This window comes from Cyanistes caeruleus, chromosome 14, assembly GCF_971803275.1.
Source record: "Cyanistes caeruleus chromosome 14, bCyaCae1.hap1.1, whole genome shotgun sequence".
Lineage (NCBI taxonomy): Eukaryota > Metazoa > Chordata > Aves > Passeriformes > Paridae > Cyanistes > Cyanistes caeruleus.
This window is the reverse complement of record NC_141714.1, coordinates 8,794,292-8,819,274: the sequence shown is the minus strand read 5'-3', so window position 1 is coordinate 8,819,274 and position 24,983 is coordinate 8,794,292. Positions and strand designations below refer to the sequence as shown.

The window sequence follows — 24,983 nt, the reverse complement described above, 5'->3', positions numbered from 1 at the left end:
TGGACACTGATTTTTTTTAATTTTTTTTTTTAATTCCAAAGCTTAATTGTCTACAGGCACTATGAATCCATGGCAAAGAAAACTTCTGGGCCTTTTTCTGTATGTTACCTTCTAGACTAAGTCAAAGAAAACTGGAGAGATGGGGAATTGCTAGCATGAAACAATGCTAAAAACTCCAAATCTTCAGGGACACACAGGGTGACAAAACCACTTTCAGGAGAAGCAGCAGGAGGTCTGACAGAAAACCCAGAAGTTTGTTTAAAAATAAAACCCAGACACAGAGCTACATGAACACATATTTACTGCAAGTAGCTCTATGGAAAGCCAAGTCAGATAAATATAAACACTATACAGAGCTTCAAGCCAGTCTCCCAAAACCGCAAACGCGATGTGTTTTACAAAGAAAACAACAGAACAATATTTACAATGGAAGACAAAGCCAGATCAATCAGCCCAACTTTAAAACAGATCTGTGGAGCAGAAATAGCAAATATAATGAACAGTTTCAACCATATATGTTTTAGTTTGTACAGACAGTAACTGTCCAATATCAAATTAAATTTACAGGACAAACATTGTTCTATCATTGGTATTTTTGTACTATACAGCAGCATAAACGGGTAGCTGGAAGATAGTATATATAGTGATATGTTTTACATCATCTGAAAATGTTCTTCCAGCACAATACTGAATAAATTAGGTGCTGTAAACTATGAGTTTCAAAAAGATTGCATATTTATTATGCCGTACCTATTAGTACTTGTACCACTATACTTGAGGTTACCCATTTACTTATTTATTCAGCATGTATTACATCAGTGCTGTATATTGTACAATGGCAGCCTCAGGGAATCTAATATGAAATAAGTATGTAACAAATTTCTTCAAAACAACCTTTTCCTTTCACATTAAATGTTTAGAACTATCTTCATCCAAATTTTGATTTCTTAGAAAAGATGTAAAGCTTTATAAAAACCTGTCTATGTATTGCATTATTCATTTATGAGACCAACCAACAGCTATATGGCAAGACAGTATCATGGTCTATAAGAGTGGTTGTGTTTTTAATTCATGTATGTTTAGCAGCAAGTAATTGTACCAATTGAAACATCTCTTCCAGAATCAAAAACAGGTCTGTGCTTTTAAACCCTGCAGCAACAGTTTTTCCTGTCACTAGACACTGTGTAAACTGATTGGTACCATGTTGCCTAAAAAAAACAACAACAAAACAATCACCTCCTATTTTAGTGACACGTACATTTTATTACTACGCAGAAGTAGATCTGAGTACACATCACTGAACAATTCAAGCTGACAGTGTCTAATTTGTTACACAAACTATACCAGCAATCTAAAGGTTGTCTGTTGGAGGTGAGGCAGCCTGGCACATCCATTGTACAATATACTTGTGGAGGATTCCCAGCTGTGTGGTGCGGTACAGCATGAGGATTTGTGTACCACTTTGAAACCCTTTCAGTGCCTTTTATATAATCCATTGCATGTACCAATGACTAGTGTCATGCTCTTTTAAATTCATAGCAGTCTTAAAAAGCTAAACTCATTTCAACCAAAATAAAATTCAGTACAAGAGTGAAGCACTTAAATTGTAGAAAAATCGGGGCTTATTTTAAAAATGTCAAATAGTCATTGTTCATGTTTCTGTCAGTGGGATAAAGACAATTGATAAGCCAGCATTTTACTTTTTTTCCCCATTATGCCAGAAAGGAAGAACAAAAATAGTCCCAAATTAAAAGTGGGACTTTTGTTGAAAGCATGATCAACTAGGGTGGTTTCCCTTTAAAAAGCTACAGCTGACAAGTCTAATGCAGAAGTCACAAACATTGGATACGACTCTGCAGTTCTCCATTTGAATCCATGAACAAAAACATAATTTTACACAATTCATATTTATAAACAAGAACAAAAACAAACAAGACAAGCAGCCCATTAATCCTACTTTGTACATTCCAAAATTCTGAGCAAAAAAAAATTTCCATTTAAGCTCTGACAGACACTTGCTTTAAAAGCCTCTAGCCTATGCTCAAGAAATACCTCTTGTACCATAAAAGTAAAACCTTTAAAAAAAAAAAAAAAAAAGAAAAAAAAAGGTAGAAGAAGTCTCTTTTCCTCAGACCCATCCAGTCCCACAGGTTCACCCCTCAAGCTACCTCTCCTTCCACCCACTCACCTGGAAAAATCCTGTACTGCCCACGTATTTCTAAGCAATACATGTTTTAAGCTAACCACTTGTTAATGTACCAGAGAAGTAAAACCCATGTTAAACAGACAATGAAAAACCAGCTTTGACTTATCAGAATATAATTTTTTCTTTAAAATTAACGAGAGGAAGGAAGAAGAAAGGGATATACAGGGATGTCCTATTAGCATTCACACTGCCTCCCAAATAGATATGACATGAAAGACCAAATTCCATCACCAAAGCACAGCTATGAAAAAAGGTCAATTCAAATTAATTCAATTGTAGAGAGCTGATGTCTATGAAAAAAATAATTAAAAGGATGCGTGTCTATGTCCGTGCTGGTGGAAATGAAAATAGCTGGCTGGAGCTGAGCTTTGCTTCCAAAAGCACCACACAGTTTCTGGAGTTACCAGCAAAGTCTTCTCTTCCAACAATGGTTTCCATGGCAATGCAATCAGTCTAGAAAGGAGGGGGGGGGAAAAAAAAAGTCAGTGACATTTCAGATGCAAGTTATATCAGAAAAAATTGTTTTCTAAGGAGGAGAACATATGGAGCTTATCCACTGCAGGAATGAAAGCTGCTGACTGCAGAATGCAGGTCCCTTGAAGAGGGAGGGGACACTCCCAGATGTCAACCTTTCAGAGATCCTGAGGGAAGAAGAACAATGCAGTCTGAAGCAAACACTGAAGAGCCACTGCAGCCAGAGTGACATGTGTACACTGGACAGGAACTGGAGCAGCAGCCAGCCCATCCTGCCAGTCCATGCTGAGGATGGACCAAGGCTCACAGCAGCCCACTCCACTGTGCCCACTCCCTGCTGAGGTTGCACAGTGCAGGGAACCCCAGCAGTGATGCTTACCAGTTGTGATGAAGGCAGCAGCCAACATTCCCACTCATCAGGGCACAGCTACAACACCAACACTCCCTGCACTTCCAGCTCCAAGCAAGGAGCAGCAAGTCATGACAGCTGTGTGCCCTGTCCTCAGCTTTTCAGGAAAAAGCTTTGTTTAGTTAGAAACACCTCAGAGTACAGTCATGCCTTTTTGAAGAAAGTCTCACTGAATGGCAACACCCAAGTATAAAAGCACACAGCTACAGCCAGCTCCCTTCTTCTGGGGCTTCAAACTGACTGGAAAAGGCAGAAGTCCAAGTGCTTGCTAAAATGAGGGGCAAAAAACATACTCTTATATTTCAGGAAGATACAGATGGATGACAAGGCAGAAATGAAAACAGGAGGGAGTCTGCCCTCAGAGCACAGTATCAGCCCTGCAATTAACCACACACATGCCAAGGTGAGAACAACTCAGGAGTTTCCTGACATGAAGAAAAAGTGATGAAGAGCATGCAAATGCTTTCTGCAGTTGCATGAACGCAAATGAGGAACATGAAAAGTCACTTTCCAGCTCTCTACAAAACCTCTTCCACTCCCAGTTGATGCAATGTGAACACTAATTTTCAGTCTGGAGGGCTACTGCAAATCCACTCAGTGAATCACACTGTCTCTAAGCTGAGACAGACTGTCCTCTTCCACCATTTTTATGCTCTCAGCCAAGACTGAGGGCACTGTCCTCTGCCAGGCAGGTGTCTTTGCTCACCTTCTCCAAGGTTTGAGATACATACCTACAGGATGTTTCCTTGCAGTACAGCAAAGAAGGAAACAGCCTGTTGCTCTCATTGAGAAACAATGAGTGCAAGAGGTTTAGTCTTCAAAAAATAACAGGTACAGAAATGTCAGCTACTTTTTCCCTCAAAGCCACACAATGCCAGCTCTCTCCCTGTTATGGGAGCTGCCTGAGCTACAATATGTGAACACTTCATTACACAGCACAGCAATGTCAGCACAGACCCCCTAGAACAGAGTAAGGGGTTTCACGGCTTAATCCTGCCCATGCTCTTCTGGTGGGTCACAAGGAAATCAGTTACATCTCACTGCTGAAGATCTCACAGTTCTTCCTTACCTCTACTCCAGAGATAAGCTAAAGATGACCATGTAAAGAATAAGCATTATGAGTAATAATGCAAACCTGTATGTTTACTTACAAACCAATCATGAGGTACGCACACACAAACTCCATCCTGTGCTAAAGAACTTATGATTTCTGTCCAGCTAAAAGTACTGCCCCTCCAAGAGAATAAAGAAAAAAAAATAGAAAAAGGACCAGAGTTCAGCTGAGCAGCCCTGCCCCATCCCAGCACTCAGCAAAGGTTGCCCATGGCTCCAGAGACAGAGAGACAAAGGGAATGGCAGGGTTGGTAGCAGCATGGAAGTATACAGGGGTCCCTTCTGCTTCAGGAGAAACACTCTTTTAACCCTACATAGCCCTCATCAAGGTCCAAGTTCCTGTGTTTCATTTTTCAAATATTTCAGTGATTTCAAAAATAGTATAACTTAGTTTTCCTCAACTGAAGGAAGAAACGGCCAAAATACACCCACAACTTGAGAATCTCTATTTGTGTTATGTCACACTATATTAGAAACAGCGAGTACGACATGACTCTCTTAGCTGTGTTGTCCAAGACAGAGAAGTTTATTGCTCTTGATCTTCTTTTATAGACAGGTTCAAGAAAATATGAGAGGTAAAACTCTCATTGGTCGTTAAAGTAAAACATCACCACCATTGGTTAAGTGGAACACCACCCCTTGACTGTTTTCCTAAACACCACCTGCGAAGATTGTTGTCCTCTGCCAAGGACTGTTTGGATTCTTTCTTACACTTTCTCCCACCAGAGTGAGAAGCCTGTGTAACTTAGTTTCATACAGACTCTGTTCCCTGCTTGCTTTTTGCATCCACAGTGTTATTTCAGATATCATAAGATCACTACAAAAAGCTATTGCTTGGTACACAGAGTGTGATGTGGCCAGCGAAAGCTTTGTTTTTACAAAAGACAACTGAAGCTATTATTTCTGAAATAATTTTCCTCTTTAAAAAATATTGTTTTGTTGTAAGACCAAAGGATGAAAATAGGCACCACAGCTTGCAATGAATCACACCTTAGTGATGCATGCAAGTCAAACATTAAAACAGTTAAAGCTTCTATATTAAACTTACACTCAATAAAAATTAACTTTACCAGCATCCCCCCACTCTTTCCTTGCTGTGGACCTGTAAGCTCACATAAAAGGAACTTCAAAAACTGTCTCTGCTTTTGTCAGGACATTTTTCCTCCACGCCTCACACATAAGGCACACCTGAAAGCTGTTTGACAAGTTATTCTCATCTCTCCAAGATGGGATGTCTCCAAGACATCCCAAAATATTTTGAAGAGCAGAGGCCCACTTGCTTGAATCAGACAATCCCAAATGGCAGAACTCAGTATTTACACCTAAAATGTTTTGAAAATTTTCATAAACTAATGCCAAATTACATTTAAGATATTTGGAGAGGAAGGGGAAAGGCTTAAGAGCAAAAAAAACCCAAGCCTGCTTATGTCCCAAGTTTAATTCTCTGAAGCAGCCTGATGTACTCAGGCAGCAGCATGGCAACCAATTCTAAAGCAAGAGCATCAGATAATTCTGGGCAGAACCCCAAACAGCACAGATTAATTTATCAGAAACCAGAAGAAAGCCTGGGACCTCCCTCCAGCATCTCCCCTTCCCAAAACTGCACATCCTGAACAAGAGCTCATTAATTTCCTGCTCCCATGATTATAGACTACACTTCAACACATTTCTTCTTCATTTTTAAGGTAAAACAGAATTGTGTGAACTGTAAATAAACATAATCGAGTTTCATGTTAACATTACCTACAAGCTGATGTCAGTCTCATAAAGACTTGAGTCTTTCATACACAGAGCTATTGGTTGTCACCACTTCCCTAATCCCCTTACTAAAGGTGCTGCAATATTGCAGTTGGAGCAGTACAGCTGGCTGGTGCACTGAGCCACCAGCACCTTCTTGGTGTAAAAGTATCAAGTGCGTATGTATATATATACATGTGTATATATCAGTCTCAGACAGAAAAGGCTAACAGCAATTTGTGAAACTTGACCATATAAAAGAAAAATATTTCATTTCGGAGGAGACCAAAGTCTTGTAAGATCCTTCCCACAAACTACTGCAGTCACCACCATTCCCGAGGGCCATTCTCCTGTTCTCAGAAGTCCATTCGTGCTGCAACCAAAGGCCCACAGGTCACCCAGCACCAACTGCCAGGCATCACAGAAATCCCACGTTACAGTCAACGGAGTCTGTACTCAGGAGCCACTGGTGTCTGCAGCCCAGCCCAAGCCAAATGAGTGGTCACAGTCCCGAGCCCTAGCACAATTTCTAAACCACACAGCTGCCAGACCTTCCCCCAACTCCCTCCAGAGCTGTGCTGGATCACACAACCCATTCACTGAGTCTCACAGGTCACTGCTCCCACTGCCCACAGCGGGGGCAAGCGGGACCTCGGGGTCACGTGGGCACCAGGGAGGTTTATCATGAGGCTGCTCACCACAAGAGAAGCTGTTCATCAGAATAGGTGTAAAATGGATTTAATGTGAGAACAAGGCCAGTGTATGTTGTGCTGCTAACACCTGGATTCCCATTTCTGTCACCCCTACCAGAAGGATCCTTTAGAAGGGACATGGCCTTATTCTGAGAGGTTCTCTCCCACACCTGAACTGCTTCCGTTTTTCCATTAATCAGTTGGTGAAGGAAACCTAATGAAGCCATGCAGTGCTTGAAGAAAACAGCAGTTCTTCTGTGAAGCTGAGTAATCTTATTTCAGTCTCATAAGATTCCTCAGACATCAATTTCCTATGTTAATAGTACAGATAAGAGAACTGCTGATCAACAATAAAAACCAGATTAGCACTTCACACCAGATCCCATGTGAATAGATTTAATTCAGCACTGACTAAACAGTAAAGGAAGGTGTCAGAGAAAGGGATGAAGAAACTCTTCTATAAGGTAAACAAATTATGGGATGTGAACTAGCAGAGACAAGAGGTACAATTGTCACATAGTAACCCAGCATTCCCCTGAAGCTCTCAAGCAAAAACGCCACCAAATAAAACTTGGTGGCCAGATCAGACAACCTTTCCTTGCAGTGTAAACACACAGCTGTTCCTGGACTGTCACAAGCTCTTCCAAGAAAATCTACTCAGTCTACCAAAAAAAATAAAAATTAAAAAAGTCTGGTAACTGATCATGACAACAAACAAGCAGCAAAAAAAACTTCGCAAAAAAAATTTCAAGGCAGCCCAGAAATATACTACTCAAAGTAATTTTCATTGCATTGCACCCTGCACTGGGCTTTTCTATCCAAACTTCAGCTCTATTAACAGATTTTGCACAAAAGCTTCAGCCTTTATTCAAAATAGAGCTCTACTGCTTGAGACTATTGGCAACAATACAGATTCAACTTCTTATCAATGTTTAATATGGAAAATGAGTCTAGAAAGCATCCAAACATTTTCAAGGTTCATCTCACTAAATATATAATCAAAGTTTAGAAAATTGAAGCAACGTTCTCTTGATTACACAATTCAATTTCAATTAATCAGTTTAAGATGGGATCATATTATAAAACTACATGCAGTTGTCTGAACTTTGCTGAGGAACAATCAGAGGAAAAGGATCACAAGGCAAAAGAGAAACTAAGGGGGAAATATTTAAAATAGGATGGCAGCATGCCACTGCACAAAAATGTTTTGTTTCAAATTAAGGAACACACTGAGAAAGCACTCTACAAGTTTTCTATGCAAAAATCATAAAAATAAGGGGCAGAGATATAAATCAGTTGTAATTCATTAGATGCAAACAGTGTGCTCCACTTGAAGATGTATGAGATGAGACTATACCAAATTTACACTTCATTTCCTGCATCTGAATTATCAAGGCCATACAGGTCAGGAGACTTTGAAACATACTGAGAGTCTCTGAGAGCACAGCAGATACACCCTAATTCTCTCAAAGAAATCCCTTCTAAATAATACCTGTTTTTACAGGAAAGGCTTTTGCTGACATAATTCTGCAACTGATTCCTAAAAGGATAAAAGCTTTGCTTACAGAAGATACTAATTTAAGATAATGAAATTATTAAAATCTCCATGTCAAAGACAAGCTTAATACTTTTTGGAGAACAATGCTGCAGTTCTCAATTTCCTGAACTTCAGGTTAGAGGGAAATCAGAATTAATCTGATTTACACAGATCAAAAGTAGCAGAGCAGCCCTAGACTTTTTGTGCACAAGGCCATACAATATTCCTGTTGTTCAGGAAAGCACTAAACCCAGCACAACTTCAGAACACAAAGTGGCATCCAAAAGCATTTTGTTCAGCAGCTAGGCCAGGGCAGAACTCACAAGCAGTGAGTTCCATATGGAGCCCTCCCCGTGGCAGGCAGGGGTCATTTGCCCAAATGCATTCTTCATAAATCGGTGAAAATTCTTCTTTTGCTCTGAATCTTACCAAATACACAGTTACTATCCCATGCCATTGTCCTATTTCTTGGAATCCTAATTTTAATGGCATAGCTTTAGACCTTGCTAGAGGCAAGTACTGTTACTTAAGAAAAGCAGAATTTCTTCTTAATTTGCACCTGGCAGACACCAAGTCTACAAACACAAATCAAAACCTGACACACTTGCTACAGCCCTTACATGTGCAGTTATGGTGCCTGGGAGACCCAAATGAGGCCTTGACACAGAGACATCCTGATTCAGCAAGGTGTTTGACTACCTGTTGACCACCAAGCACATATTCCATGTACTTTCTTCAGTCAATAACAGACTAATGATACTCAAAATCAGCTAATTAATAAATGTTGAACCTATAATTTTACTGACTTTCCACAAGCAAAAAAAAAGCAAAATTTGGTTTAAAAATTTTTGCATGACCCACTTTTCACTGGATAAACTATTTCAAACACAGAAACTGGTAATAATATCCCAGTGAATTAGACTTCAAGCTGTATTTCTAAAATTTAGAAGGCAAAGTTACTCTTACAAATAAACTTTATGCACAACTGTTCATTCAAAACATGGTTTTGCTATTATTACTGCTCAGCAATTTCACAAGCTAAAAACCTCTCCAATGCTTTCAGATAATTTCTACTCACTTTGCAGAAATGCCTTATCTCTTTCAATAGTGTTTTTTTTCCCAGTTCAGATAAACAGCAGGGCTGTTTCTAGGAAGGCCTTATGCACACTCCCTTAACACCTATCTTTTATTGATACTATTCCTAGAATTAGTAACTTGCCTGCAGTTCTGGCAAAGGTTGAATACCAACTCAAATTGCACTGGACAGCTTGACAAGAAGTTGTTGGAGGTTTTTTTGAGTTCATTTATTTGGAGGTTTTAAACTAAATTTCTATTACAATATAACACAACAACACTTAAATTTAACTCTTCTCCACTTCAAAATACATAGCTCAAATTTTCAGATTTTCATGTTGCAGAAGAATGAAAAAAACGTTTCTGCTTTTGAAAAAAAGCATTCTCACAGCTTGTGTGTGTGTTACTGCATCTGACCTGAACCACAGAAAATATGGGTAAATTTTAGCAAAAAAACCTCAAAGTTGTTTGTGTGGCTTCTGAGAATACCACCTGCTGCAATTCCCTCTGCTCCCATGACAAAGGTCAGGAGTCCCCAGTGCCAATAAGGAGGAATATTCCCTCTCTGTGCTCTTGCTACAAAGTGGGCATTATGAACTGTTTGGAAATAAATAGGAAAGAAAACAGCCACAGCAAACACTTCTGCATGCACAGCCCTGCTGCTTGCATCTAGAAAGGACTTGGAATACTTGGGAAGCTTCAGCAGTGCAAAAAAAACCCTGCAAGGTGTGACACAGCTTCCCAGTGAGGAACAGACTGGTAACAAGAACCCTTCAGCCTGCAGAGAAGTATTGGGACATAACAGAAAATTTTAAAAGCCCAGATTATACCACAGGTCCACACTACATGTGGTACAACCTACTGGACAAGTGTATGGCAGAGGAGGGCACAGCATCTATACAATCCTAAGTCGCCTGGAGAAAAAAGATAGCATTTGTTATCTCTTCCACTACACAAACCAGGGGCTGTCATCAAAGCTCGTACGGAGCAGGGTCCAAAATGGACAGAGGTCTGCATGCAAAATGCCCTGATGGATTGCAGGCTGCTGTGGATACAGGGAGTTTATACAGGATCAAAGAGAGACTGGAAAAGTACTTGGATTAAAGAGAAATAAAGAATTATAAAGCAGGCAGACAACATCAGGCTCAAGGAATCCCCCAAGCTGAAAACAGAAAAAAAAAAAAAAAAGAAAATAAAATCAGAGGTTCGGGTGTACATTTGTGGGAGGTACTATACACATTTGCCCTGCTCTTCCTCAGCTGGGTAGCGTCTGCTTGCAGGCAAAGGTCTGGGGCTTTAGTCAGCCAAACTACTTTACACAACCAAACGAAAGTGTAGTGTTACTCATGACTAATGGGAAACAGCTCCCTACCTTTCAAACCATCTTTCCCAAAACTTCATTTCTACATGAAGTTTCTTCTACCTGTTGTAATTCATCCCTTCCCTCTTACCACTTTAGACATCAACACCTGCAACGATTCAGCACTACCCTTTTCTTTCACCTCTAGCACCATAAATGACTGTCAAAGGCAGAAAGTTACTACACAGCCACATACCCACAGTTACACACCTGTGCAGGTTCATATGTGCCTACATAGAAAAATAAATGTACTATCACACATAGCAGTGGCATGCATCAATTTTTCACATTTCCTAATTATTATATTATTGACTCTCCATTAATATTAGGATACTCCAAACCCTGGCTTACACAGGGGAGGAAAAGGAAGGTTCACACTGGACTGCATGTGTGAAGCAACATCTTCTTAAACCTCAGGACATGACCAAGAGCCAAGGATTGTACCTTCAGCTTCCAGGAGTACTTTGGGAGCTGACAAGGGCAGAGTTAAACTGACTCAACGCAGACAACATTTAATCAACAGTGTCCAACTCTTGTTTACTGTCTAGCTTGTGGAACATGTCAACGTTAGTATTTCAATCACTCATACCCTCAACAGTGAATCAAGCCTCGATGTTACCACCACTTCCAGATTTACCCGAAAACACTGCAGCATCTGTTCAACCTGATCTACAGACACAGAAATAAAGTAACTTTCTCTTGTGAAAGTGATTTTGCTGCACTCCAGCTTCCACAGGCATCATTCCTGCAACTGACAGCACTGCAGCAGTAATGAGTAGGTCCCATGCAGACCTCCACACCTAGAGATGGGCTCCAAATGCTCTGGTGCATTGGTTACGAATCCTAAAGGTGATTATCTTCCAAGCCCCACTGTGCCTCTTCCCTGTTGCTAGAAGACTGCCTGAAACTCAGAGATACCACCTAAAAAAAAATCCCAAGAATGATCCAGTAGTAGCACCAAGGCAGTTCTACCAGCTCGGCTGCTTCTGGAACAAGGTCTCACCAGGAAGAGAGGCCCCAGTCCACAGGACATTAACTACCAAGGGATGCTGCACAGGGTGATCCTGTGTTTTGGTATGCATTCCTGCACACCTGCTCACATCAAATCTACCAGCCACATGTCTGCAGGAAAATTAACATAAAGAAAAGGAAAATAAATAAAAATAGGGGGAAAAAAAAAATCACATTCCACATCTAAAAGGGAGAAGTAAACATTGGGACATGCTCCTAACTCAGAGATATACTTTGGCCCACATTCCGCTTACCAAGATTAACATCCTGACCAGCGTTCTGATATTTACCTCATCCTTTTCAAGTTGTTTAAACCATTATGACATCTGTATTTATAGCTCACTACCCTCCCTTGCTCCGTGCCATGTGCATACCCTTCCAAGTGCCTCCACCAGCTTCCTCTTCTACAACCACTCTCAGCAGCCCTTTACCTCTTCCAGGCTCTTATCCGGACTCTGCCAATGGCAGCAGCCTTGATGTCTATCTTACTCTCCACCCCAGCACATTAGGTTTCATCCATCTCTTTAGTTTTATCTTTAAATTGTAAGCTACTCAGGAGAGGGACCAACACATTTGCATTTGTGGCACCATATGGGGACCTCCATCCTGTCTACCTGTTCAGGTTCCACAAGTAGAGATCATGTCTGGAGAGATCCTATCTAGAGCTACACACTTTCATTAACAGACTAATGAAATAATGTCTGAATGACCTCAAGATCAAATGTTCATTTTTTCATCTCATTTATGATTTCCTGTTCACCACAATATGCAATTTAAAAACGTCTTTTTCTGAAAACACTTAAATACAAAACCCCACCCACCCCCCCAAAAAAATCACACAGTGAAATATAGACAAAATGGCCTCCCACAGCATTTCACATAACAAAAAGCAGATGTTGTTAAGAAACAAATGTACTAATGGAAAAGCAAAGCACTTACAAATTGTTCTGACAGATTAACTTAAGATTCAAAATAATTCCATACAGGAAATAGAAACACCAGTGCCTGTCAATAGCTTAAAGAGGGGTTTCATACAAATGACGTATCCCACAGCTCACAAGAAAAGCTCTGCTTGGGCTAGTATGCAGTCAGTACATCAGTGATGCAACATCTGCTTCACTGTCATTGAGAATTTCCCTAACTCCTGCTAGCCTAAGAGATCTGGGTAAGAAGAAGCAGAAGTTCCCAAAATATAATTCAGGCTCAGGCTATGCATCAGGAAAAAAAGTTACATGGCAAATTCATCTGGACAGCAAGAACCATAAACAATAAAGCAAACTGGGTCAGCATGAGTAAAGCAACAGAATCACACAACTCCCTGTTGAAGGAGAGTACCCCTCAACAGTGCCTCGATAAATTCAGAAACCAATTTGAATGGGGTTTTTTTGCAGCCCTTTTGATATTGTTTCCTACAACTTTCAGAAGAAAAAAAAGTATCTTGATATACTCAGTCTTTCTGCAAAATTCTGTTCTACTAAAAAGGAAACCTTTCTCCAAGTAGGCAGCATATTTATCAGCCTTTCATACCCTAGCAAAAAGGAAGTACTATTCTTATCTATTTAATGCCGTAAATAATAATTCAGTTTGGTATTTACAGAAGTTAATAACATACAAATGCAATGCAGTGAATACAACCCCTATTTATCCTTAGCAATAATTTATTAAAGTTTTCCATTTTCTTCAGTCATATTAAGTTGTATCTTTACCTTGGAATTACAGCAAAATCTTAACTATAGTAATTTCAGTATAAGTCACTTCTTTCAAAAACACTCTTTTCTTGGAAGAATAAAAACTCACACTTAACTCACCAACCACTGGTACACAAAACACACGTATACACACACGCATGCAGTCTAAATGGTTTGCATCCTACCATAGACCTAAATCAACAGAAAAATAATGTTCAGATATAAGCAATCTCTGGCCCTTAAGATACAGCTCATGACTTGAAGAGGGCAGAAAATTCTTGCCAAGTCTACTAACACTGTTGTTCCTAGGGTTATGCTACACCTGAAGCAAAATTCAAACACTTACATATGTTCAAGATCATTCAGATAAGATACTCAGCAACACCTCTGAAATGCCTTTGGTGAGTCAGGCTCACTGCTCTCAAGTATGCCAGAAATCCCTTCCTGATCACGGCTCTGCCTCTCAAGTAAATCATAAACCATCCCTAAGCCTGAGTGACCTTCACAGAGTTCCAGGTCTTGATTAAAACTGGAACATACTTCTCCATTTTTCCCTTGCCACTGCCTAAACCTGCAAGACAACAATGCAATTTGATCATAGGACTGTTTTGAATATATAGAATCAAAATGGAAAGAAGTTAAACAGCAAATTTTCAGGGTGGACCATAGAACAGTTCTCCAGCCAAGTCATTACACACCATTTAAGGATGCGTCATAAGATAATAGGCCATTTTCAGGAGATAACAAGAGTAACAGTATATCCCCAGGCTCCAGAAAGCTTGACTCTCTCACACCTGCCTTCCAGTTTCATCACGCCATTTTCCTTTGAGTTGAAGAACGCCACATTTGATCACAAGTGCCTAAAATAGAACTCTGGAGTTTTTTTTCTTTCTTCAGCTCAGAAAAACGAACTTGTTAGCACAATCAACAGAATTCAGCATGGTTTTGGGAGCACCACAGATCAACAGAGCACACACAAACCGAAGTACAACATAGTACTATAAGCTCTTAAGTACCACCCAAAACCTCAAGGTATAAATCCTCCTGCAAGCAATCAAAATAAGGAAAATGTATTAAAGATCCTTTCATAAAATAAAGGCCATAAACAGACAAAACCAAACCCAAATTCTACCTCCTGCTAACATACCACTGGACATACAAAAACCCCAAAGAAATACCTAGTGACACCACAGTAATCATATGCTGGAATACAGCCTCTGGAAAGACTGAACAAGCACTGCCCTCCCTCTGCAACTCCAACCTGCTGCCCCAGCAACAGGGGAACAAGGAACTCAGACATCAAGGAAGGAGGGGAAAATGGGAAGTTGTAGAGGGAAGAGTAAAAGGGTAATAATGCATTTAAGATTTCAACAAAAGACTTTAAAATAAGAAAAAAACCAAAACCAACCACAAAAAGCACTCTGAGCTGGATTACTCACAGACCTCCCTGCATCCTGCAAGCTACTAGACAGCTACAAGCAAATGGTTTTAGAGTTACAAAAAGATAAATGTCACCATCAGCTGCAACTATGGATGTAAAATCTGGAAAACTGATTTCCAGAAGTATTTCAACACTGTAAGCATTCTCTTCCAATGGCAGGGGAACATTCTTGTCTCAGACTTCCTCACCAAAGTACACATAAAACTGAGCTGATTCTTGGTCAAATATGTCAGTTAACTCACTCCCACGCCACATGGTAAAAATCTGTTGTGTCTTCAGCAGCTCGCATACTACTCTAGAAGAAGTTAAGCATAGCTGTAAGTTAACCAATATTATTAAAGTTACAACAATATTAAAATGGTTTGTTTGGGTTTTTTAAAGAATTATTATCCCAGCACTACTTCAAAGATGTAGGATACACAGCAGCATTTGGATGTGCTGCAGAAAAGTACCTCAAATTATTTTTAAATGGGCCCCTGTTTGAAGTATTCTGCCAATACAGAAGGGCCTTAGTTTGAAACAAAGTTTAAAACCACTGCTTAGAAACCCAAAAGGACTGGTTATTTGCTTCATATACTGTAACTGTAATTTACAGTTTAATTTACTAAAACTATTGTTTTAGTAATAGCTGAAACATTCAGCTTCTGAATTTCTTGAAGTGTATATTGTTCCTTATATTCTTCAAGATTTTACATTTGAAATATGCAAGTTACCAGAAAGGATTTGGACAATTTGGAATAGAAGTTTTGCTTTACAACTGTTGGTGTTTTCATTCCTCTCAGCTTCCCAACATGTACACAGCACTCTCATCCAGTCTAGCACAGGAGAGATTAAAAAGGTGAGGAACAATTACATTATAATCCTGCACTTTAAAGAACATCTTAAATAATATCTTAGCATAGTGTTAGAGTATCAGGTAAGTTTCACAGAGTAGCAGATAAGATTGAAGAGTGGGTGCAAAATAGCTGAGCTGCTATTAAGCTGAATATTACATTTACTCTAAGTTGTTTTTTGAGTCCAGGATATCTTTGCAGGTATAATATTTATAATTAAGACTGAAGAAACTTGTATTATATGTATCATTATGCATTTTATTACTGTCCATTCTCATTATCCTCCCAGTTTCAACAAGGTCCTATAACAAGGTATACATTAGTTAAGCCCTTTTTGAAATAGCTTTAGTGTTCTCTACTCCAAGCACAAAATGTCATGACTCAGATTCATGTAATCAAAACTGCAAACCATTTGCTTCAATATTGTGTAACAATTTCATGATGAAATTGTTTTGCTAATGACCTCCTTAAATTGCAAGCACTGAAAATCAGGATCTTACACTGTTTTGTTCATTATCAACATAGAACCTGAGTTCAGCTTTGCCTAAACCCCCCCAAAAAAGTTTAATAACAAGTCAGGCCTAGTTACCATCCCAAGTTTGTACTATCCCCCCTCCTCCACACATGTCATGAATGGAGAAGGGGGAAAAAAAACTTTGATTCACATCAGTGAACCTGAACCAGAAGTAGTTGGGGAATTACAATGAGGGAGCAGTGATGCATTGGGAACCACTCCACCACCCTCGGCGGACACAGTTAGGAGAACACAGCTGAGTCACAGAACACAATATGCCATTCAAGCAAACAAAAACAAAACATAAAAGCAAATCAAAATCCAAAGCCAGGAAGTGTTTTCCTTCCAATAAAATGGTGGTTCAGAGAGAAGATACACAGTTCTTTACCTGACAGAATTTAATACAGATGGGATATCTCCTTTCTAGGAAGTAAAGGGTAAATACATCTGCTAAATATTTCCCTTAAGAATGGATTTAGCCACAGAGCACTTTTACAGGCAGAGACTGAACAAGTGACATGCAGTAAGAAAGACAGTACACAGTTCTGCTAAGTCTCCAAAAGAATTAAAAATATCAATTACCTAAAGTCCCACTACATCTCTTCAGCAGGCAAGAGGTTCAAGACTGAAGCTTCATTTCCACTACTTAATAGAATGTGAAAATGTTTTTGTGAATTACAGAAAACTTTAAAAATATTAGAATAAAAACTTTATTACCATAGAAATCAATAAGCTGTTTAAAGAATACACATTTCTAAAATTGTGTTTGCTCAGAGACATGATTTCATATGTGAAAGCAAACAGCCATCCTTATAATTAAGAATTTTAAGTCATTTGTGAGAAACAGATATACACCACCAATTTAGAGTACTTTATTAAAGTACGGCAAGCTGCTTTTAGCCTGGACTGTTCAAAAATCTGTTCACCCCTCCATGAGCCCCTACAAGTGACCAGTGTCCACACCCCACCTACCCTACTATATAAAAAACTGTTAGGCCTTGTATAATTTTGTGTTTATTAGGACTAGAAAGATGTTTGATTTCCAGGCAAAGCCCATGTTTTTTGCACAGAGCTGTTTTTGCCTCCTTCTAATGTATTTCATTGCAAGAAAACTTCAATTCCCAACAAAAGCCAGCAGTTGTTATTCGTCTCACTCCTCTACAACTTTTAATAGAGAAGGGAAAAACCCCAACCACAGAGCTATAGATACTTTGCTGCAGCAATAGTAAGCAAATGCTTACCATGAATAAAATTTCTAAACACAGTATCTCTTGTAAAGTATTTTTCAGTGTAATATTTACAATACAGCCAAGAGGAAAACATCTTTGTTCTTTTTTCATCCTAATGTAAAAAAATTTACTTTATAACACAGATTTTAGTTATAGAAGGTGAATAAGTTTAAAATTCTGCTGGTTTTGGAGGTGCTCTTTAAACAAAAAAAACAACAAAACAAACACAAATCAGCTGCAGCAATCAGTGTGCCTCTGACTCCACGTTAGCAGACGAATCTTTGAAGTGCTGAAAGACTAACTTTGGAAGAAAGCGCTTCCTGGACTGGCAACTTTCAACATCTTCTAAATTTGATTCCAACCAACAAAACAAAGCAGAGGAAAAAAAAAAACCACTAAGGGAAACCACACATTTCTGAGCAGCCCCAAGCAGTGCTGCCAGACTCTGAATGGCATGCAAGCTGAGTCAGGCTTATACCTTCCACTAGTAAAGGCTATACAATTTTAAGCTCCAGCAATACCTTCTACCTTTAGAAATCCAGTTCTAAAGCAAAACTAAAAAAAAAAAAAATAAAAAAAAATAAATCCTTCCAGTATTTAAGATTGTAATTAAAAATATAAAAGTCAGCAGCAGCCTGCTCCCTTACTGCTTTATCTGTGGACAGAGAAGACTAGTATCAATGTCCAACCATGATTAAGTATTTCCTCTTAGTCCAAAAATTATTGACTATACATACATTTGCAAAGAGAGGAAAACATTTCCAACAGAAATGGTTTTCTACCAGGAGAGTGAATTACTGTAAGGAGTTCAGTGGGTCACTGGCACCAAAGTAATGATTGCTCTTCCAGTTTCAGCACAGCACTCACACACACTTGCTGCTCAGCCAGGGGACATGCATGACACCACTAATTACTGGCTTTGCTCCCACCATAAAAGCTTATCATATGAACAGGAGTGTCCTTCCTCTTTCTTCCCACCTGCAACATCTTTATTTTTATGCGTACTTCAAACTGCATTACCTTACTGCTTTGTCAAATCACTGACAACTTGAAAGGCAGCGGCCTTCCTTCCCAAATTTCAGACCTGGAAGATACTGCTCAGAGCCTGCTCTTCCTCAACCATAAGAATTCCTCACCTGCTACCCAAAAAACAGATCCCAGGGAATGGTTACACCTCAGCTGAGCCCTAGGTGATGAATGGGAAGGCCATGGGCTGCCTGAGCCCCCCTCCACACTGGTCAGCCAGGTTCCCCAGGCTTCTCCAGAGGACATATGGATACTGTGGAGACTAGAGCACAAAAGGAGCCACCAAACCTTCAACAGAAAAAAACTGAGTTCTGTTTACATAAGATTCAGCTAAATAAATCTGGGCAGATTTGCACACAAAAAAAACCTACAATATGTATTTCAACTACATTAAGAAGAGACAAGAAACATATTTCCAAATTTAGCCATTTTGAGCTTTCAAATTACAAACAGTTCAGGAAAAAAAAATTAAGTCATCTAGTTCTAAGAAGGGAAAAAGAGCAAAACAGAAATGAAGGCAAGAGCTACCATAACCTCAGGACAAGAATTCACAACATGAAATACCACTAATGCTTATGCTAGCAAAATTAATTTTAAAAAAGAAAAAAAAAAATAAGGCAGACAACAGTTTCATAGCACCTCTGACTGCCTATAAGAGGCACATAAATCCTTTAGGCCAAGGACCCTTTCACTGCTGCTCAGTTTTTCATATGGTGCACTACAACAAAACTGGTTGTATTAGAATAACAGAGGAGATTATAAAAAGCATTTGCCCCACTCTGAAGACAGTGCTAAGCAGACAATCTAACTCCTATGGTTAAGCAAGCATGAAAGAGAAGTGCTTTTAAAGTTACAAACCTTTTCTTGCAGCGTTACACTTCAGCCCATCTGATCTGCTGAAATCTATGCTTACGTAAGCTCCACTGTCCAAACCAGAAGTACCATTTTGGAGATGGCAAGCTGACGCTGTAGTACTCGCCTCACAGCTTAGAGGGTCATCACATAAATTCAGAGCAATGTAGTTTAAGCCATTCTGAAATCCAGTTGAGGTATCCCTGGACATTTTGCTTTCCTGACCATCAGAAATACTTTCATCCGGTTTTAACCAAACATTATCGAATGAGGCAGAGCTGTGTCTTTTGCTACTGTCAGTAAAGAAAGAGGATGAGGTCGTCACAGTCCCAGCAGAAGAGAAGGTTTCAGAACTGTGTCTCCTCCTGCCTTGAGGGTCAGCTCGAATCACCTTCGGTCCTATAGGAGGGTCAGAGCTAGGAACAGAGAAGCTACTGCTACCAGCACATTGATCAACAATGCAGAGTCTTTTAACGATGGAAGAAGGACTATCCATCTTTACAGCACTGTCAGATTCAGTAAATGGCCTTGGTGGAGTTGCTGCCATGTTGAATGTCATCTCAGTGTAGTCATCAGTCCTGTTACTTGCCGTGCTAACACAAGCAGCACCAAATGGAAGCCTAGGATAGTCAGCATTTGGTTGGTTTCTAGGAATACCAGAACTTGCATAAATGGAAATATCTATTAGAGAGTTTGACAGTTCCTTCGCTGTTTTTGGTGACTGCACATCCAAGTCAACACTCATGTAATCAGAGAGCGGTGACTGTCTGTGGTCACTACTTGAACCTAGAGATGATGGAGATCCTTCTGCAGACAAGGAATACGGTGTGTTACTCGCCTTTTCATTAAAATCAATATTTATGTATTCACCAGGACTGGCTGGCTCAGGTGGAACTGTACGATCATACATTCTGGGGATGGTATTACTCCCTCTCGTACCTAGGGGCAATCGTGTGGGCCTGGTAGCCCTGTTCTGCACAAGTCCTTCATCCGAACCTTTCAATGTTTGCAATTTAGAGATGCCATTAGCCAGAGTCTCACTGCTGACCCCCTTTACATTTTCTGGTGCATCATACAAGAGTTTTCCAGGTGAAGACATTGGAACATATTCACTGTGGTCACCATTTTGTCCTGATAATGCCTTAAAGCTTCGGGGTAAAGAAAAATACGAACTAAAACCTTTGGAAACAGAAGTGGTATGAATATAATTTGAATCGCTGTGGTGCTTTGGAACTGAACTACCAGGTGACATATCCATATACTCGTTGTTTACGATCTTCTCATTACTTCCTTTAGAAGCAAATCCAGTTAAAGGACTCCGTACAGGTGAAGAGCTGTCCTTTGGAAACATCATCATATAGCCCCGGGAGTCAACCTGAGATGGTGACCATGAATTGTTAATCTGTTTTGGAACAGACATGCTTTTAGGAGTCATTGGCAAGTAATCACTGGTGCTGGATAGAGAAGATGCAACTCCTGGCATCATTGGCATGTACCCATCATCCCTGGCTTTACTCCTGCTTTGGTTACACATGGAATCAAGGTTAGTGTCACTGTATTCCAGTTCATGGTTATCTTTCAATTTTGGTGTTTCAGAGTAAAGTAATTGTCCATGATTTCTGGCAGAGTCTTCATCCAACAAAACTGTAGTTTGTGTTGTCTTCTGCTGCACTGCTACAGAAGTTGGCTTTGTTAGAGAGTAAGTTCTTTTCCTGAAACATTTTTCAGCCTCCATATAATCATCTCTTGAGCCATCATCTCCCTGTTGCTTATTCATGGACATGTATTCACTCAGACAGTTCTCCTCTCTGATAGGTGGTGTGTTCCCCAAGGAATCTGGTGTACTACTCCTCACCCTAAAGTACCTGAAATCTCCAGGGCTGGAGCCATACTCATCAGAAGAGATGAATCCCCCATCACTTGGTGAACCACAAACAGATGAGCTAGAAGGCCTGGTTAGCATGTCTGAAGCAGAACCATGGCCACTGCTGGAAGAAACACTGATGGGACTTGTGGTGGAGGGAAAATGAGAAACAGGCAGCGAAGCAGACCTGGTGTGGTAAGATGAACTGAAAGCAGCTCTCACGTACCTTCCACTCCCTTCTTGCCGGCCCAGATTCATCCTTGCAGTATTCAGGTGGATCAGACTCCCAGTCACTGACCTAAAAGGTCTAGTCATGGTTCCTTCTCCTTCACTGGATGTTCTGAAGCGATAGGAGTTGTTGCTTTTGGTGGTAGGAGGAGTCCCTCCAGCAATGCTCTCAGTTCTAGATCTTCTCTGCAAGCCTGTCTGGCTGGGGGGTAGGTTGCCCAAATTCCTCCTGGTGGTGATGAATGAGATGGGATTGGTACTGCTGCCACCACCAGAAGACTGGCTCTTGCTTCGGGGCCTGAACTCTGCAAAGGCCTTCAGAGCTTTCATGGTATCCAGAAAAGTCTCATGCATATTTTGGGCAACAACCGAATCATCCACTTGCATCCAGAGTTCTCCAGGTCCAATAGAGGCTGATCTGCCCACTTCAATAAAGAAGAAATTCTCTGAGTGTCCACAGCGGCGAATATTCATAAGCTGCAAGTGAACAGAAGGTACCTCCGAGTTCAGCTTGACAAGGTGGATGGCCTTGCTGGAGAGACACAACCTATACACTCCAGTGAGGTTTTTCGTTTGTCCCAAGCCTTTGGGCTTCACGTTGACCTGCCACACCTCCTTGAACACAGTACCAGGCCTCAGAGCAGCCCCATAGTGCTCATCATCCTCGTCCATCTGCTGATCGGCATGGTCCTCCTGCTCCAGAAAGCCCCTCTTGCTCTGATTCATGAGCTCGCTAATGGCCTGGTACCAGGCCTCCTGCTCGGCATCGTTCTCGGCCAGCATGGCGAAGTACTCGTCCTTGGTATACAGGGCAATGATATGCTTGTGCTTAGCATCGGCGCGGCGGCTCACGGTAAAGCACTGGTACAGGGGAATGACCCGCTTAGGCGGGGGGCAGCACAGCGCGGCCGGCCCGCCGGCCCCCGCCGCCCGCAGGCTGCTCTTGAACTTCTTCTCGCTGTCATAGTACTCCAGCCGGGCAGGGGCCAGGTGGCTCTCGGCCCGCAGGACGAAGTAACGCTTGTGCCCGTGCTTCTGCTTCCGCAGGTACCCACACTTCCTCACGTCCTCGCCGGCGCCGCGACCCGCCGTGGGGGGCTGCCCGCTGCGGCCCGCCGAGGGAATGGCCCGGCCCGGCGCGGGGGCGGCCTCGGGCGCCGGACACAGCGAGGCGCTGGGCGAGCGTCGCAGCAGCAGCAGCAGGTGGTGTGGCTGAGGGGACGGACAGCGCCCATACTCGCCCGCCGCCGGCTCCCCCTCGCCCGCAGCAGCGCCGAGCACGCCGGGCTCCTGCTGGGGTGCGGCTCCGCCTCCCGTCTGCCGGGCGCCCGACTCCTCCTCGCCGCCGCCGCCGCCCGAGCCATTCATCCCGCTCGCCATCTTAGGGGCCACGCAGGGTCCGGTACCGCCAGGGACGGGGCACAGGGCGGGCAGAGGGAATCCACGCTCACCGGAGAAGCGCCCCGCGCATGGGAAGCAGGCGGTGCCTCCTGCACCCCCAGCCCGTTTCCGCCGGTCGCTCCGGCCACTCGCATTCACGGGCGGCGGCGGCAGTACCGCGGCGAAAACATCACGTGACTCTGCGGAGGGCGGGTCGGCGGCGGGCGGGGCCTGCAGGGCGAGGGGGCAGCGGCGAGCCGACCGGGCCGCGCGCCAGAGTGGCAGTGGTGGAACCAATAGGAAACGGCAGTCCTTCCCCAGCGACCCACTCAGCGGGCGGAATAGGAAGAAGGGCGGGCTTTGCGGCGCCCTGTCCGGGGAGGCGGGACTACAGCGTCTGGGCAATGCTGCGGAGGAATGGGAGGCGGCGGCCGTCCCAGGCTGGCCGCGATCTGGAGAGGTGTGTCCTGTGCTGAGAAAAGAGGAGGTGCCGACCGTGATTGGCAGGAGTGTTGAGCGGTCGGTCCGACAGCCAATCCTCGCCTCACACACAGACGGAGGAGGCAAGGCCGGAGAGCTGTACATTCAGCGGCGAGGGTAAAGGAAAGGCGGAGCCTTGAGAAGATGGGCAGGCTGGTTGGCTAATCAGCGCAACGCCCCGGCTGACGAATACTACCGTCTGACGTTGCGTTCGCCCGGTTCCTTCGGGGCGGGGCCAAGCAGGGCTTGCGGCGGCTGCGATTGGCGGACGGGGAGGGCGCGTGAGCGGGGGTGGAGCGCGCAACGCGGAGGAAGTAAACAACCTGCCAGCGCGCAAGCGGACGTTGGGGCCGGGTGCTAAGGCGTGCGGGGGCTGTGGCGGCAGTGGGGTCACGTGTGACCCCCCCTCCCCCCTCCAGAGCGCTGTGTCTGACCCCCGGGCTGCGCCTCACTCGCCCTCGTAGACCACATCTCTCAGCATCCAGAGCCCCTTCAGAGCCCTCATAGCCTCCACAACCCCTCAAAGTCCTAACAGATTCTATCATAGCCTCCACAGCACCCACAGAACCCTCACAGCCTTCTAAGCCCTCAAAACCTCCAGAAACCCCCTCACTGCCCCCCTCATCCTCCACTTCCGGCGCTGGCAGAGGCAGCGCAGTGTTGGTGAAAAGCAGTGGGTTGCTCATTTTCGGTACACTGCTGTGTCACTGCACCCTTGTCTCGGGCTCGGGATTGCCTGGTGCCAGTCGCAGTAGGGTTTGGTACAGTGACGATCTTAGTTTCCTCTTGTTACTGCTGTGCAATCCTTTGCATGTGTGATCCGAGCACGCCACTGACATAATTCTTAGGGTTTCGGTCAAAATACAAAGAGTGGAGAGCAAATTAATTCTGTTTCACAGTTAATGGACTTTTGTATGCTGTAAAGATCTCTGCTCCATCTAGATTAATTGTATTGATAAAATACAGCGCTGGATGTTATTACATGCCTCATCATTTCAGAGGCAATGTTGGAGGCCGGGAAACCACTTCCTTTCCTCTACCCACTTCCCTAGCACTTTCTTCATCTGGTAATTCCTCTTTTTGCCAGCTCGCCTATGTCCTCACTGAAGACACAGTCCAAGTTGGTGAGCAGAGCACGTGGCAGGTCTGTGACAGCCACGTGAACCCAAGCCGTGTTCCGGTGCTGTGGTGGTGCTTAAGCAGCAGGGCAGGGTGTTGGCCGCGGATGCTGTTCCTGGTGCCTTCTCACTCTTAATTAAAGTGTCCCTGCCAAAGGTACGTTTTATTTGAATTAGGAGTTTGTGTGTACCAGTTATGTCAAGTGTAAAAAAAATCCTTTTCCTAATACAGCAGCAAAGATCATTTCCCTAGCCAGTAATTTTGATCACACACTTCTTTACTTTCTGTCTTGATTTGCTTTCCAGGTCACTCTTCGATTACCTCACCTATGGTTCATTGTGAGATGACAACTCTCAACAATTCCTAACACCAACTTCCACCACCCACTTGTTTTGTTTTGGGATAAATAGCTCCATGTTTTCTTCCATTCTGCCTCTCAGGTGTGGGAAAAGATATTTTTTGAAGTCTCCAGTAACTCAGTTTGGAAACTGACATGCTAAACCTTGTACTTGCCATATTGATTGTTAATGTCTCTTCCATTTTCTTTGTTTTTCCATAATTCTCTATTCACTACTCACTTGCAATGTGTTTAAGCTGCACTCTTTTTAGTTTATGTTTTTACATCATCTAATGTGTTATATTCCTGTACAAGATTAGAGCTCCTAAGTGTTATGGCAATACAGTAAATAAGTTGTAATTACAGAAATATAAGTATT

At 42.3% G+C, this 24,983-nt stretch overlaps 1 protein-coding gene across 1 annotated transcript; it reads right to left on the bottom strand.

Moving 5' to 3' along the window:
* Positions 1–284: 284 nt before the first annotated feature.
* IRS4 (insulin receptor substrate 4) lies at positions 285–23,077 on the bottom strand. The gene is given in 4 exon segments (XM_023926113.2): positions 285–2,659; positions 19,203–21,949; positions 21,951–21,999; positions 22,002–23,077. Coding segments are annotated over 4 exon segments (3,468 nt in total). The 5' UTR covers positions 22,669–23,077; the 3' UTR covers positions 285–2,654.
* Positions 23,078–24,983: the final 1,906 nt, after the last annotated feature.